Below are 14,974 nucleotides of genomic sequence, written 5' to 3' on the forward strand. Positions count from 1 at the left end.
AAGCATATATGTTCGAGAGCCTTCGATAATTATCCGGTATGTAATTCAAATAGGAGAACTTTCATTTAATAAGAATTAATCGAGTGTTCGAAAAGTCTAGAATGATGATATTTACGAACACAAGAAAACGAAAAGATGCTAAGCGAGGAGAGTTTCTAATCTAGGCTCTATTCTTTGCATGTGCTCATCCATCGACAACAAGTACGAACGTGGATTTATATAATCTAACCGACCAATATAAAAGCTGACGACACAAGCCACTGTTTAACTTAGCTTCATCAGGGGACAACGACTTGAAATGTCAAGTTTCCCCTTTCTTTCTTAATACGGAAGCAAATTTATCTATGCCTATCGTTTAAACTATTAAACCCTTTTTCATATAAAAAATAATTTATTCTATACAAGTAAAATTTGAATAGGGAGAATATTCGTGTATGTGCTTATCATGTGGCGCTTAATTTTACCTGATTACCATGTGGCAAGTCATGTAGCCATTATGCAATTCAGACGTAATTGTCTATCCTCAAACTTCTATTATTCAATAAACTTCGGTTTAAAAGTAAAGGAAAAGTGTCTTCTAATATATTTTTAAAGGTATCCAACCCATAAAATAGATAAAGATATGAAGATGAAATATCCGGAAAATTCTGTTACTTTTCCGAAATCTTTACTGCTTTTGACTCATCTCGCTGATTTTAAATTCTGAAAAACAACAAATAAAGATAAAGCATCTTATATAGATAATTTTTTCATTTGAATTGAAATTAAGTCACAAAAGGAAACATATTTTATTACATTAATAATACTCATACTTTGAGGGATGGCTTATTTTATTGCTTGGATAGATTCCACTTGACATTCACTAGATTAAAAATTACAATAAAAGCATGAAAATTACATTTTATTTGGAAAGTAAATTTCATTTATTTTTGTTTCCTTCTTTTAAAGTCCACTTACTTTAAACTATTTTTATATTGATATATCTTTTGAAGCAATTTTTTTTAGGAAAAGATGAAAGTGAAAATAGTTTTGAACAAAATCCACTTAATTTGAAATTGGAGATATATTTGGATAAAGAAAAGTTGAAATCTAGCAACAAAATTGAAGGATCAAAACATAAGTTTTCAAAAATGAGAATGCGAATTGATGTGTGTATAGATGACATTTGAAGTTCCAAGTTTGTATCTCCTCTCTCGTTAGAATGACATCCCCGTTTGCACCGCCAATGCGTCTACATTCTCTCACTCTCATTTTCCACCCCCTTATCTTCCAAACAAATTACATTTGTATCTCTAATGCTTATCATTCTTCATTCGACTTTCATTTCCCATGCATGATAAAAAATAATAATACTTGGTACGCCGCATTGTACGTCTCAGTGTGGGCATACTATCATGTAATCCTTTTCTTGCATACCAACGTTTAAAACACTATACATGGTCCTTCCGACTTACCTGCTTAGGGTGTCTTTTTTTTTTTTTTTTTTTATTACTTAGGAGTATATGCACAGAGGCTCGACTATTTGGAGACCCGTGAAACAAGTTGCAAGTCTCGTGAATTGGTTAAGTTCGGGTCTTTGGGGGAAACTGATGTCCTATTACAAAATCGCACGTCGATTCCAGAAAAATAACGCTCGCAAACAATTCACCGAGCATAATATAATAATAAAATAATAGAATCAGAAGAACACGCTAGAAAATTTGTTATCGAAGTTCACCCAAACTTGAATTACGTCTCCGCACAGAGGCACTCTACGAATCCACTAGACTTCGAAAAAAGTTGGAATATAATGATGATCTTCTCTCAAGATCAAGGCACAAAGAGATTGAAAACTCTCGTAAAGAAAAAACTCACTTTTTTCTTCTCTCTTTTTCTTGTCTTTCTATTTTTTTTTCAACGTCTTGACAACTAACGTCTTGCCATCGCTAAAATAAATGTATCACTTTTAACCTGAAAACAAATCTAATAGAAAAGACAAAAAAGCCCCTAAAAAAATATTTGGCTTCATCTATAACAATCTCCCACTTGAAGACAATATATCCAAGCACCAAGCAACTTTGCATCCATCTTCTTCAAAAAATAGTAGTTGAAAAACTTGTGCCTCTGCGATATTCCTCATCAATCAATATGGAGTAATACCAATGGTACTAGTACAGAAAATATGCTTCTTTCTGTCTACTAGCTTTGTCAACATGTCAGCTAGATTCTTCGAGCCATCAATCTTCTGTAACTTTAACTCATTATCTTTCAATGCTGATCTGATAAAGTGATAAGCATCATTCTTTGCTAAGTGCACTGCACTTTGACTATCGCTCCACAGTGTACCGACTGGTTGTTTTCGATGTAGCTTCTCTATGTAATCTTGTAACCATATGATTTCCTTGGAAGCTTCTGTGATCGCCATGTATTCTGCCTCTGTCATCGATAAAGCCACTATCTTTTATAGTTGAGATACCCAACTCACTGTTGTACCTGTAACTGTAAAGACATATTCAGTGGTACTCTTACCACTATCTCGATCACCCGAATGATCTGCATCTACATAACCCTACAACTCTAGAGATGTGCCACCATAACAAAGTGAGTAATTGGAAGTACCTACTAAATATCTTAATATCTATTTTACTGCATTCCAACGCTCTCTGTCTAGATTTTGCATATATCGACTCACAACTCCCACTACACGTACAATGTCCAGTCTCGTGCTCAACATGACATACATCAAACTCTCCACTGTTGATGCATATAGAACTACCTTCATCTCATCTTTCAAAGCTTGAATGCTCGGACACATATCCTTGGAAAGTATGAAGTGACTCACTAGAGGAATTGCAACCGGTTTTGCCTTATCCATGTTAAATTTCTTTAACACCTTGTTCGCATAGTCTTCCTGTGACAACCATAATTTCTTATTTTTCCTGTCCCTGATGATTTTCATGCCTAAAATATTCTTGGCCTCTCCCAAGTTCTTTATAGCAAACTATGATGATAACATCTTCTTCACTTCTACGATTCTCTTCATATTGGAACTAGCCACCAGCATGTCATCCACATATAAAGAGAGATATACAATGTCACCATCATCATATTTGTGAAAATAAACACAATGATCAGATTCACAGTGTGCAAATCCTTTTTCTTTCATAAAACCATCAAATTTTAAGTACCATTATCGCAGAACTTGTTTCAAGCTTTCAAGTGACATACTATGTGCTCCTTACCTTTGATTTCAAAACCCTTAGGTTGTGCCATGTATAGTTCTTCATCTAAGTCACTGTGTAAAAACATTATTTTTTACGTCTAACTGCTCAAGATGAAGATCCTCTACTGCAACTATACTCAACAAAACTCTAATTGATGTCATTTTCACTACATGTGAAAATATCTCGGAGTAGTCAATCCCTTCTTTTTGAGAAAAGCCATTGACTACAAGTCTCGCCTTGTATCTAATACTACCATCTGCTTCATTCTTAATCATGTACACACATTTGTTTAATAAAGCTTTTTTACTTATGGGCAACTTGGTCAACTCCCAAGTTTTGTTCTGAAGTAATGAGCTCATCTCATCTTTCAAAGCACACTCCCACTGCAAGTGAGATATGTCTACCTTTGCCTCACCGTAAGTCTCCGGTTCCCCTGAATCTGTATATAAGACATGGCTCAAAATAGTATTAGCTGATGGATCAAAAATTACCTTTGGCTTTCTCACACGTGTAGACCTTCTCAAGATAGGTACTTCAGGGTCATTAGTTTACTCCAAATCACTGCGTTCCTCTTGAACTACCTCTTCACTAATAATAGGCATCTTGAACCTCTCTTTCAAGTGCACTTTGATTTACTGGAAACATTTTCACGGGCCTTGTGTCTAATTCAACATATTTTGATTCTACTACCTTCTCGTGCTATGTCTAACGATTCTTGTACATTTTTTCTTCACGAAATACCACATTCCGACTGCGGATAACTTTGTTATTCTCATAATCTTAAAGCCATAACCATACTCGTCGCCACCATATCCAATAAAGACGCACTTCTAGGACTTTGCATCAAGCTTTTTCCTATCCTCTCTTTCAATCAAAGCATATGCAATACAAACAAACACCTTTAGATGTGAATAATTAATTTTTTTACCTGACCACTGTTCTTGTGGCATTTCTCCATCCAACGCACTAGATGGACTTCTGTTGATAAGATAAACAGCTGCATCAACTGTGACAGCTCATAAGTGTAGCGGGAGACCCGCATATAACCTCATGTATCTTGCGCGTTCTAGAATAGCCATGTTCATTCTTTCGACTACACCGTTCTCTTGAGGAGTTCTAGGAACAGTTTTTAACCTGTGTATGCCTTCTCGACTCAAATATTCTGCAAATTTCTTACTCGTGTATTCACCACAATTATCAGACTTCAAAGTTTTAATCTAATAACGTATCTCTTTTTCTATCATGGTCTTCCACATTTTGAATATCCCGAATACTTCTGATTTTTCTCTAAGAGCAGCATAGACCAAAGTCTTCCTTGTTGCATCATCAATGAATGTGACAAAATATCTCTTACCACCATAAGAGAGTTCCTGAGCAGGTCCTTATACATCAGTATGAACCAACTCTAGCTTATGACCTTTATTTTGTCGCTCATTCAATTGAAAACTAACAACTTTATGTTTTCCATAAATGCAACTCTCACAAAAATCTAACTCAACTTTTTGCAAACTTGGAAGTAATTTCCTTGAGTGTAACTACTTTGCACATTTTTTTATCAAGATGTCCCAAACGATAATGCCAAAGAGTGGACAAATTAGTTGAAGCCATTGTAATTGCAACCATATCACTGATATTGTCTCATTGGAGAAGGTAAAGTGTACTCGTACGCTTTCCTTTTGCTACTATTCTTGCACCTGATGTTATCTTCCACTCTCCGCATCCAAATGTTATTACCAAACCTTCTTGGTCAAGTTTACTAGTTGAAATCAGATTTTTCTTCAATTTCAAAATATGCCTAATTTCACGCAAAACTAAACGTCCTCCACCTGAGATGTTCACAATCACAATTCATTTCCCAACAATAAGACACATGTGGTCATTTCCCACAACCACTTGTTCGAAATCTTTACTGGCATAATCATCAAATATGTCTCTTTGCAAAGTGCAATGAAAAGAAGCACCGGAATCAATAAACCATTTATCTGTCGTCAAGTCAAACCCTGCAAACAAACACAAGTTATCTAGTAAAGATTCATCACTAACCACATTAGCTCCTTGATTCTCATCTTGCTGCTTTTTTTTTGTAGGCTTCACACTGAAACTTACGATGTTCGGTTTTGTGACAAAATCAACACTTATATTTTGCAACCTATCTCTTACCCCTTAATTGTGATCTGCCACACCCGTTGAATTTTCCTCTACCTTTACTTCTTCCACAGTTCTCCACCGCGAGTGCTGTTGAAGATGTAGATGCAGAAAAATTATCTCCACTTGAGACTTTCCTTCGCATCTCTACTCACAGCATCATCAAGAGTTAAATCATCTTTCATGGTGCTCGAAATTCCATGCACCGCGGTATTGTAGCTTTCTGGAAGAGAACATAAAAACAATAAAGTTTGAAGCTTCATATCTAAATTTATGCCTGCGAATTCCAATTGATCCGTGACCTACATGAAACTATTAATATGCTCTGCTACAGAACCTCTATCAAATAACTTCATATTAACTAGGGGTGAGCATGGTCCGAGTTAAGCTGATCTACCCCTAACCCTAGGACCAACCCACATAGTATTGGTCCTATATTTTTTGAATCGAGGACTAACCCTATTGAGCTTGGGACCGAGAACCGGACTGACCCAATGAGTTCGGTTTGGTTCCAGGGTCAACCCAGAATCGATCGATAATTTTTTTGTTTCATTTTTGCACTTTTTGAAAGGGTGACCAAGGACCGAACTAACCAAATGGGTTCAACAATAAGTGAAGTCAGCGAAGAGAGGTGAGCGTCGAGTGAGCCGAGCATCGAGCGGTGAGTGGCGCAAGCGATCTAGAAGCGTGGGAGGCAAATGTCATATGGCAAGCGGAGAAGTTGTTTCTTTCGATTTTGGTTATTGAAAACTAAGAGGACAAATAAGACATAATAGAATGAGTATTGGAGGAGAATATCATGAGGAACTATTTACGCCGTGAGGACTCCTCATTAAGACATTTTCCTCATTTATAAATATGATTATTAATGCCGTAAAAGACATTAAAAGTCTAATCTATTAAAGAACAATGTAAAATTACTTGAACTCATCATCTCACTAAAGAGCCGTTTAATGCTATTGAAATCAATCACTATATAAAAAAAATTATAAATAATATATTAGATATATTAGATATTATATTTATTATATAAATTCAGGGTTGGTCCGGGTTGGACCGACCCTAAACTTTCAGGACCAAAAATCAACCCACACAGTGCTGGTCTAGGGATCTCAAAATCAATGACCGACCTAGTCCCCTTGGGAACCGGACTAGGACCAGCAAGGTTGGGCCAATCTAGAGTCGGTCTAAGGTTGACCCTGACCGATGCTCACCCCTAATATTAACCAGTTTCTTTAGCAAAAATACCTGATTTGATGTGGACGACTTCTCATAAATATTCGTTAGAATATCCATAGCTTCTTTTGTAGTTTTTGCTTTCGCGATGTGGTACCCTATCTTTTTCATCAACCCTAGACGAATCGCACCTAATGCCTTTCAATCAAGAATTTTCCATCCAGCTTCTGTTGTCGGATCCACTTCCGCCATCTTGGGTTTCCAACCCTCAAGTGGTGCATAGAGATCTTTTTGATAAAGATAATCCTCGATTTGTAGTTTCCACCATCCGAAATCCTGCCCATCGAACTTATCGATTCTGATTTTATCTTTTGTTATCATGTTTGCTTTCAATCGAACGTCACCAAAAAACCCTCAATGTTCTCGATTAGCCAACCTAGGCTCTAATACCAGTTGTTACAAAATCGCACATCGATTCCAGAAAAATAACGCTCGCAAACAATTCACCGGACATAATATAATAATAAAATAACAGAATCAGAATAACACGCTAGAAAATTTGTTATCGAAATTCATCCAAACCTGAGTTACGTCTCCGCACAAAGGCACTTTGCGAATCCACTAAATTTCGAAAAAAGTTGGAATACAACGATGATCTTCTCTCAAGATCGGGGCACAAAGAAATTAAGAACCCTCATAAAGAAAAAACTCAATTTTTTCTTCTCTCTTTTTCTTGTCTCTCTATTTACTTTTTCAGCATCTTGACGACTAGTGTCTTGCAATCACTAATATAAAGATATCACTTTTAACTTAAAAGCAAATCTGATAGAAAAGACAAAAAAGCCCATAAAAAATATTTGGCTTCATCTATAACATGTCCTTGATATAGGGCCGTTTGCATGCAATTTGTGGAATTTAAACATGAGACCTTCAATTCTCGAGCTGGAAATTCCTTGAATCTCAACCAATTGTGTCAACCCTGGGGAGATAAGGTTCCTTTTTAAAAATAGTATGTTGACTGAAAATAGAAATGAACGTGAAATAAGGCCAAATGGATATTGTGTGACCATTTGCGAGACTGGAATTACAAGTGTCGATACTTCTTCAGATAATTCTACAAGGTTAGGAAGACAATAATCAAGTACATCAATGCTGCTCGTCGATATGTATATCTATCCAAACTTTTAGATGAGATGAAAATCTCAAAGTTTCGTTAGCATTTCAGTAGGAACTGCCCAATTGAAAATACCATTTAGTTTTAATTTTCACATTAAATGACACACAATTTTTTTAAAAACGTTTAAATATCGATATATTGATTTGTGCATAATTCGTCATTATTTTGTAGAGTTTAACTGATTTTTTTAGAAGTTCATATGGAAGTCATCAACCAACATTTCTTTTACTTGAAATGAACTAAAACAAATGCACTATGGCGACCTCGATAATCGAAAGTGTTATCGAATAACGAGTAGAGTGATCCAGAAGTAGCAGCCACATATTTTATCTAAAAAGGTTGGAGAAAGTGTGGATGAGAAGTTTGGAGAAAGAGTATGAAACATGCATTTTGAAGTTTCCTCCTATTATTATAAATCGGGTTTATTGCCTATGAAGTTTCTATTGTGAGACATGCCAAATTGTTTTATTACCATGAGCCTCTTTAGAAATTATTCCAAACTCATATGCACCATCGGATGCTATGTAAAAACTCATTTGATTTAGCCTGCTTCATGCAAATAGAAAAGACCCAAATGGAATTATATTCAGTTCGATCCCAGCCGGTTTGGACGAAAGCTTGAGTTGATTCTATTTTCGAAAGTTCAGAAAATATATTCATTATTAAATTTCTAAGGTACAACTATCAAATAACGATGATAAAATGTGTAAAATTGATAAACGAAACCAAAGTCTTATGTTCGAACTTCGACAGAGCATACCCATTGGTCAGGTGGAATAAAGAGACCTCTAAGTTTATCCGGATAGCTCATTTAGAGACTTGTTTCCGTGGGGCTGAAGGCCGGAGGTGTTTGTATGACACCCACGGATGATCCCTCTACTGTTCGCTTTGATTAATTTTATACCGGGTCTCATGATTTTATCTTTTGACTCATAGTTCCAATGTTAAAAGATGTCACTATGTTGAAAAATTCTTTTTTTATGAGTTAATTTCAATTTCACATAAATAATTTAGAAACATTTTTCTCTTATTTAATGTGTTTGAATTCATTCTTGCCTCATATACTAACCGCAAAGCTTACTAGGAGTCGTGCCATGTTCAAGCCCTTTTGTCCCTGTAATTACTCCGCACCTTCATATGATCGGATCATCACTAGCCCACTAGAGTTCTGTGTGCTTCGTCGTCAAATCACACACCAATTAAAGGGGCTCTCACTCTTATGCTATATTATAACATCCTTGAATTAACTTATTTAAGGTATTGTTCAGTTTTTTGGCCATTTCTCCATATTCGTCCCCTAGCACCGCTATTATTGCCCATTCATTGTTTAATCATTTATTTGTTTCCCCATATCATTATTTCCTAATTCATAATCAGTCAAGGAGTTCAACTGAAGAATTGCATGTTGTTTCTACTTTGCAATTAAATACAGCAAATAGTTTTCATATACATTAAATTACAAATATTAAGAATTTGTTAAAAAAATAAATATCTGGGGCCGTGCTAGGCCTTTTTGGGGCTTCTTGACCCCCAAAACAGAAAAATAAAACATGCCTGAAGACTGAACTAGTCATCCGGGGCCTCGAAATTTCGGTATGATTGGGTTTTTAGGCTTTGGGTTTTTTTGTTCGTACCCCACAACACATTAAATTTGAAAGTGACACCAATTAACACGATCTTGATATAAGTTTTTGAAATGGCATCAATTTTTGCCTGTCACAATCCCTCTTTATTATTTCAAAAAGGAAAACACGCGAAATTAGCTACCCTAGAATGAAAACAAGAATTTGCCTACCCACTAAAAATTGCAATATCTAAGCTCTTATTTTATTTTTTTTATTTTTTGTTTTTGTTTTTTTTTTTTTTTTTTTTTTTTTTTTGAGGTCTAAGCAATATCTCAACTCTACTAGGTGAAATGAATCAAACTTTCACTCCCCTTGGGTATAAACAACATTCCCTCGTTCTTCCTCATTTTTCTAAGAGGAAAAGTCAAACAAACACTGGCTTTCTTTTATCGTCCTCCCTTGACCACCACTTCCCCCACCTCTCTCTCTCTCTCTCTCTCTCTCTCTCTCTCTCTCTGTTTTCTTCTCTCTCTTTTTATCTTTTCCCGCACACCCATCTCTCTTTCTCTCTCCTCCAATTCTCAGTTCTCACCCCCAATTGAGTGCCACACAAGAACTCTAGCACTATCATTGCTTGTCCTTTTTTCTTTTTTTTTGATCGAGCATTGCTTGTCCTTGTCACCCTTATATTTTCATTGCTTTTCCCCAATGTGTCCCAGCACAACACAAATACTCAACCCCCATTCTCAATGGTCTCCTCATCATCCTCCTCCTCCTCCTCCTCCTCCTCCTTCCTCTGCAATCCTCTCCTTTAATTGATACCATTCTTATTTCCACACAAAAGAAGCAGCCTTTGCTCCTTTCTCCAGGCTCAATAGCAAACCCCCAAGACGAAAATGGAAGGAAGCTCCACTCCATTGACTCAGAATTCATCCACCTTTGGCATTGGCATTCACCCCAACGACCAGCTCCCCAACTGCTTCCTCGTCACCGGCTGGGAGGACTCCCTGGATCAGGGCGATCCCTTTGAGTCCGCCCTGAGCTCCATTGTGTCGTCCCCGGTCGCGCCCCACGCTGGCGAGGGCGAGGCGGGCATGATCCGGGAGCTAATCGGGAGGCTCGGCAGCATCTGCGATTCCGGCCAGGCCTCCCCGGGGTCCTACAACCACAGCACCACCAACACTCCCTGTTACAGCACCCCTCTGAATTCGCCGCCCAAGCTCAGCCTCTCGATGGCAGATCAGCTCGCCCACGGGGGCTTCCCGGCCCCCGGCAGCCATTTTCCGGGCCACCCGAGTTTCGTGTCGGTCATGGCGGATCCCGGGTTCGCCGAGAGGGCGGCGAGGCTCTCTTGCTTCGGCCCTAGGAATGTGAATGCCGCCAATCTAAACGGTGGCCTCGGGTTGAATGCATCGGAATTCCTGGGGAAACAGGCGAATAAGCTCGATTCGGGGAGATTTTGCAGGGTTCCAAGCAGTCAGTCACTGAGGGCTAATGTCGGATCTCAAATCTGTGCACAAGGGAATGAGAGAAGCTTCCTCCAGCCAGGGGTCTCTACTTCGACCCCTGAAAATGGAGAAATGGGGGAATCCCGCGAGGGGTCTTCGATCTCCGAGCAGGTCACGCATGGGGAGATGCGTGCCAATGGACAAATCGACGTGAATTCAAGAAAGAGGAAACCGATCCTGAAAGCAAAAGGGCGAAACTCGGCTGTTTCTCCACAATCTGCTAAAGATTCTGAGGTAATATGATCCCTGTTCCTTGAAGCTGTGCCCTCTCGGAGATACTCTCTCTTCCGCATGATCTTGTGATGGAAAACTAAAGAGAGATTGCATTTTGCAGGTTCCCATGGAGAATGAAGAACCGATAACCAAGAAAATCAAACCCGCCGAGACTGACGGCAATGAGAAAGATGCAGCAAAGGGGGACCAGAAACAGAGCAAGGAGAATTCGAAGATGGCGGAGCCGCAGAAGGACTATATCCATGTGAGAGCAAGAAGGGGTCAGGCCACTGACAGCCATAGCCTTGCTGAAAGAGTACTTGCTCCATCTCTTCAGCTAGTTTCCCCTTTGCTAGTCCCATCTGGATTTCGACCAATGATTGTTGATTCTATTTTGTCTCTCCTTTTCGTTTTTCGATAGGTCAGGAGAGAGAAGATAAGTCTGAGGATGAAGGCTCTCCAGGATCTCGTGCCTAACTGCAACAAGGTGTGCATTGCTTTTATCCTGCTTAATATATCTTTCCTAGGAATGCGAAAAGGGAGAATGTAATGGAAAAGCTTTCGACCTTACAAATTTCAGGTCACTGGGAAAGCTATGATGCTCGATGAGATCATTAACTACGTGCAGTCCTTGCAACGTCAGGTTGAGGTACGTACAAAACCCAACTCGGGTTTGACTCATCCAGATTTGTATTGAAATATTCCGAAAGTCGGGTGTTGATTCAGCTTGCTTCTCGCAGCTTCTCTCCATGAAGCTGTCGACTCTGAACCCCACAGTGGATTTCAATCTGGAGGCTTTCCTGTCAAAAGATGTAAGCTAAACGGGGCGGTCTCGCTACTACTGGTCTAATTGAAATTCGAACAAATCAACTCACGCTCGATGCTTTGAACTTGCAGATCTTGCACCCTCAAGGACCCTTACCAAATTCTCTCTATCCAGTTGATTCGTCGGGGTCCATGTTGTATAGTTATCAGCCCCCACAAGGACTAATGCCGATGCCAAGCGTCGTTTCCAGCAATATGGATGCCCAATTTCCAGTGAACTTTTTGAATTCCGGAATTCACAGAGATGCCAGCTTGAACTTGCCTCTTTGTGTGGACAATTACGGCGAAGCTTCTGCTCCGGTAATTGAAATGCAACATAAACATTGATTTTATGGATTAAATTTTGTAGGATCTCAAAATTGAAAGTGTTCCATACGTCTGCAGGCCCCAGCTCTATGGGAGGATGACCTCCAAAGTGTAGTCCAAATGGGTCTCGGCCAGATTGAGCCCCAGAGAGTAGAACAAGGTACACGGATCTGAGAATTCGATGCAAATAGAGCTTTCGTAAATCAAAAATGAAATCCATCTTTTGTATTGACAATTGCTGCAAAATTTCAGGCTCCCTGGCGACTTCTCAGATGAAAGTTGAGTTGTAGTTCCCGCGCTAACGAACAATACGAGTCCAACAATTTACAAGGGGCCCTTGCAGACAAACACAGAGAGAGAGAGAGAGAGAGACAGAGAGAGCCCTATGTATATACAGACCCGATTCTTGATCTCAGTAATTGCTTAGTCATTCTTTGAAGCATTCTTTCCGAGATTGTCGACAGTAGAACTAATTGGGGATCTTGTATCTGATATATAAGCATTTTGTTTCGGCCTCTGGTGTCACCTTGCCATTTCTAAAATGCTGCAATTTCTTTATTCAGAGACTCAACCGGTAATTCTGTTGTCGGGCTTTCGCCTGCTCAAATGCATTACCAGCTTCAGCAAATCTCGCTGTGTTTGTAACCCTGAACAACGGTAATATTAAACAGATGCTGAACTTGACAATGATGTCACATCCTGCGTTTTGTGCTGTCTGAATCAAAGCTTTCGCTCAAGTGTCCGACAAATTAAGGTCATGAATATCGTGGCAATGCATGATGCATCTTCCAACTCAAGGAAGAAAGGTAGCGTTGCCTTGTAATAATTTCTCCTAAGGACCACAGAGAGCACGCATCAACGGATCAAAGTCCGAATGACAATTTAGGTAGAATTTTTCTATGCATTCTCATCAAACCGATCAACCCTCCCGGATGCACGACCGATGAACCTTTCACATGGTCGGCGTTCCTTGTCTCGTCTATCATTTGAAAGACTCCTGCCTGACTCTCTACTCGATTCGACCCCACTCGATCTTGACCGCAGGAAAGGCGGGAAAGGCGGAGCAATTGAAGGTAGCGATCTAGCAAATCGGACTTTTGTTTTCTCCTCCACCGCCACCATCATAATCATCATCATCATCGTAAAAAGATCTCGATAGACTTCCAAATTCCACCATCATTCTCGCCTACCTTCTCAGCAACCAAACAAGAACAGTTCCGCTGAGGACGACGTCGCTTCTGTTCCCATCAAGTTTTTTCATTTCCTGGAAAGAGAGAAGATGGAGAAATCCAGCAGGGGGGGGACCCACGATTCGGATGACATAATAACATGGAGAAACGAGATATCCCGTAACTTATGGGAGAGATTAGATTCGTTTGGCCTGGGAACCAGCTGGGTTAGTAGGGACAAAATGGCGTCTTGAGTCCAGTCCCAATCCTGAGAATGACCGGTTTCTCTCTCTCTCTCTCTCTACACTCTTTGTATTAGCTGGAATCCAAAGTGAGCTTTGGAGGGAACCTTTCTGCAGTCTTGCTCTCTACCGCGTACCTAATGACAGCGAAGGCGGTGTGTTCTTTATTCTTCCTCCTTTAAAGCAGGACTTTTTTGATCCTTTTAGTCTGCTATACAAAAGATAGGTATATGTCATTTCACTAGTATTTTCGACCAAAAAAAAAAAAAATTTAAAAGGGTCTTTTTCTTTTCATTTTTGTAATCGTGGGTTTTTTTCATTGATGCAAATACGCCCTGAGCCTTGACTACAAAGTGTCATCAAGTCCTCATCCGTTGATGCGATCCTAGGTTGATCGGCTAGGGCGAGATTTTGAGTGCCATAGAAGCAATTTGGCATATCATTTAGGTAAAAGTTTATCGCACCGATTGAAATGTTCGGAGCATCACTGCATTCTTTATTATGTCTGTTTTACAATTTCCAGCACACTTTTCTGTTTTCATTTTAGTAATTACCTTTATCAAATTCCCAGATATATAAACTTACTCTTAATCAAGATACAAGGGCGCTCCACACTAAAAAAACTAACAGGAAATTACATGTTTTGTTCTTATAATTTTGGGGGTTTTGTGATAATATAAGTCATTCCGTTAAAAAAATTTATCGAAATTTGTTGAAAATTGCCGAGTATTGACACGGAACGCTTACACGTGCAAACTCCTAAAAGATATTATACCCTTGCCCCTCGTATTTTTAATAAAGATCAATCTTGGTCCATGTGTGCCCAGTTAATTTCATCATATTTCATCAACAAGCATACAAAAATGGAAACCAAGACCAACTATTAATCAATAGTTTCTAAGCTTATTGTTGCTTGATCAGCAGTTTCACCAAATTTAACTCCATTGTATTCAACAATGACATCCTTATTTCATTCATCTTTGATTCAAATAGACGTATCTAGAATCGCTTTTAGAAGTAAACTTTAAATAGTATGACCACAACTTTGACTATTTATCTACTAGAGGGAATATTTCAGACACATATGGGAGTTCTTTTGATTCAATCTCAACCTTTGAATATTAAATGGCTCTAGAAAAAATTTCATCAATTATTACTAATCAAACGATAAGTGTTAACAATAGCAACTTATACATATACATATTGTTGAGAATATGTCTCAAGTTTAAGGTCAAAAAATGAAACTTTGTTAATTTGAATGGGTTTCCTAGTTATAGTTGGTTTCCTATTAAGTTGATTTCCTATTTAAGTGGTTACCTAGTTTGAATAGATTTTTTTGTTTTGGATCCAACTCTTGTCCGTATATAAGTGTCTCCATTGTGAAGAGCATCCAAAAGGCGACTCCTATAAATTACACCCTAAAGTAATTCAAGAGTGTAAAAACC

The 14,974-nt window shown here is 38.6% G+C and overlaps 1 protein-coding gene across 1 annotated transcript; it reads left to right on the top strand.

Annotated features, from left to right (window-relative positions):
- Positions 1–9,910: 9,910 nt before the first annotated feature.
- Positions 9,911–12,676, top strand: LOC104414242 (transcription factor bHLH62). Its single transcript, XM_010025290.3, has 8 exons — positions 9,911–11,008; positions 11,109–11,303; positions 11,409–11,474; positions 11,568–11,636; positions 11,728–11,799; positions 11,885–12,112; positions 12,197–12,278; positions 12,371–12,676. The coding sequence occupies exons 1-8, from the start codon at positions 10,163–10,165 to the stop codon at positions 12,406–12,408; spliced, it is 1,596 nt and encodes a 531-aa protein (XP_010023592.2). The 5' UTR covers positions 9,911–10,162; the 3' UTR covers positions 12,409–12,676.
- Positions 12,677–14,974: the final 2,298 nt, after the last annotated feature.

The sequence above is a fragment of the Eucalyptus grandis genome, chromosome 5 (genome assembly GCF_016545825.1).
Source record: "Eucalyptus grandis isolate ANBG69807.140 chromosome 5, ASM1654582v1, whole genome shotgun sequence".
NCBI lineage: Eukaryota > Viridiplantae > Streptophyta > Magnoliopsida > Myrtales > Myrtaceae > Eucalyptus > Eucalyptus grandis.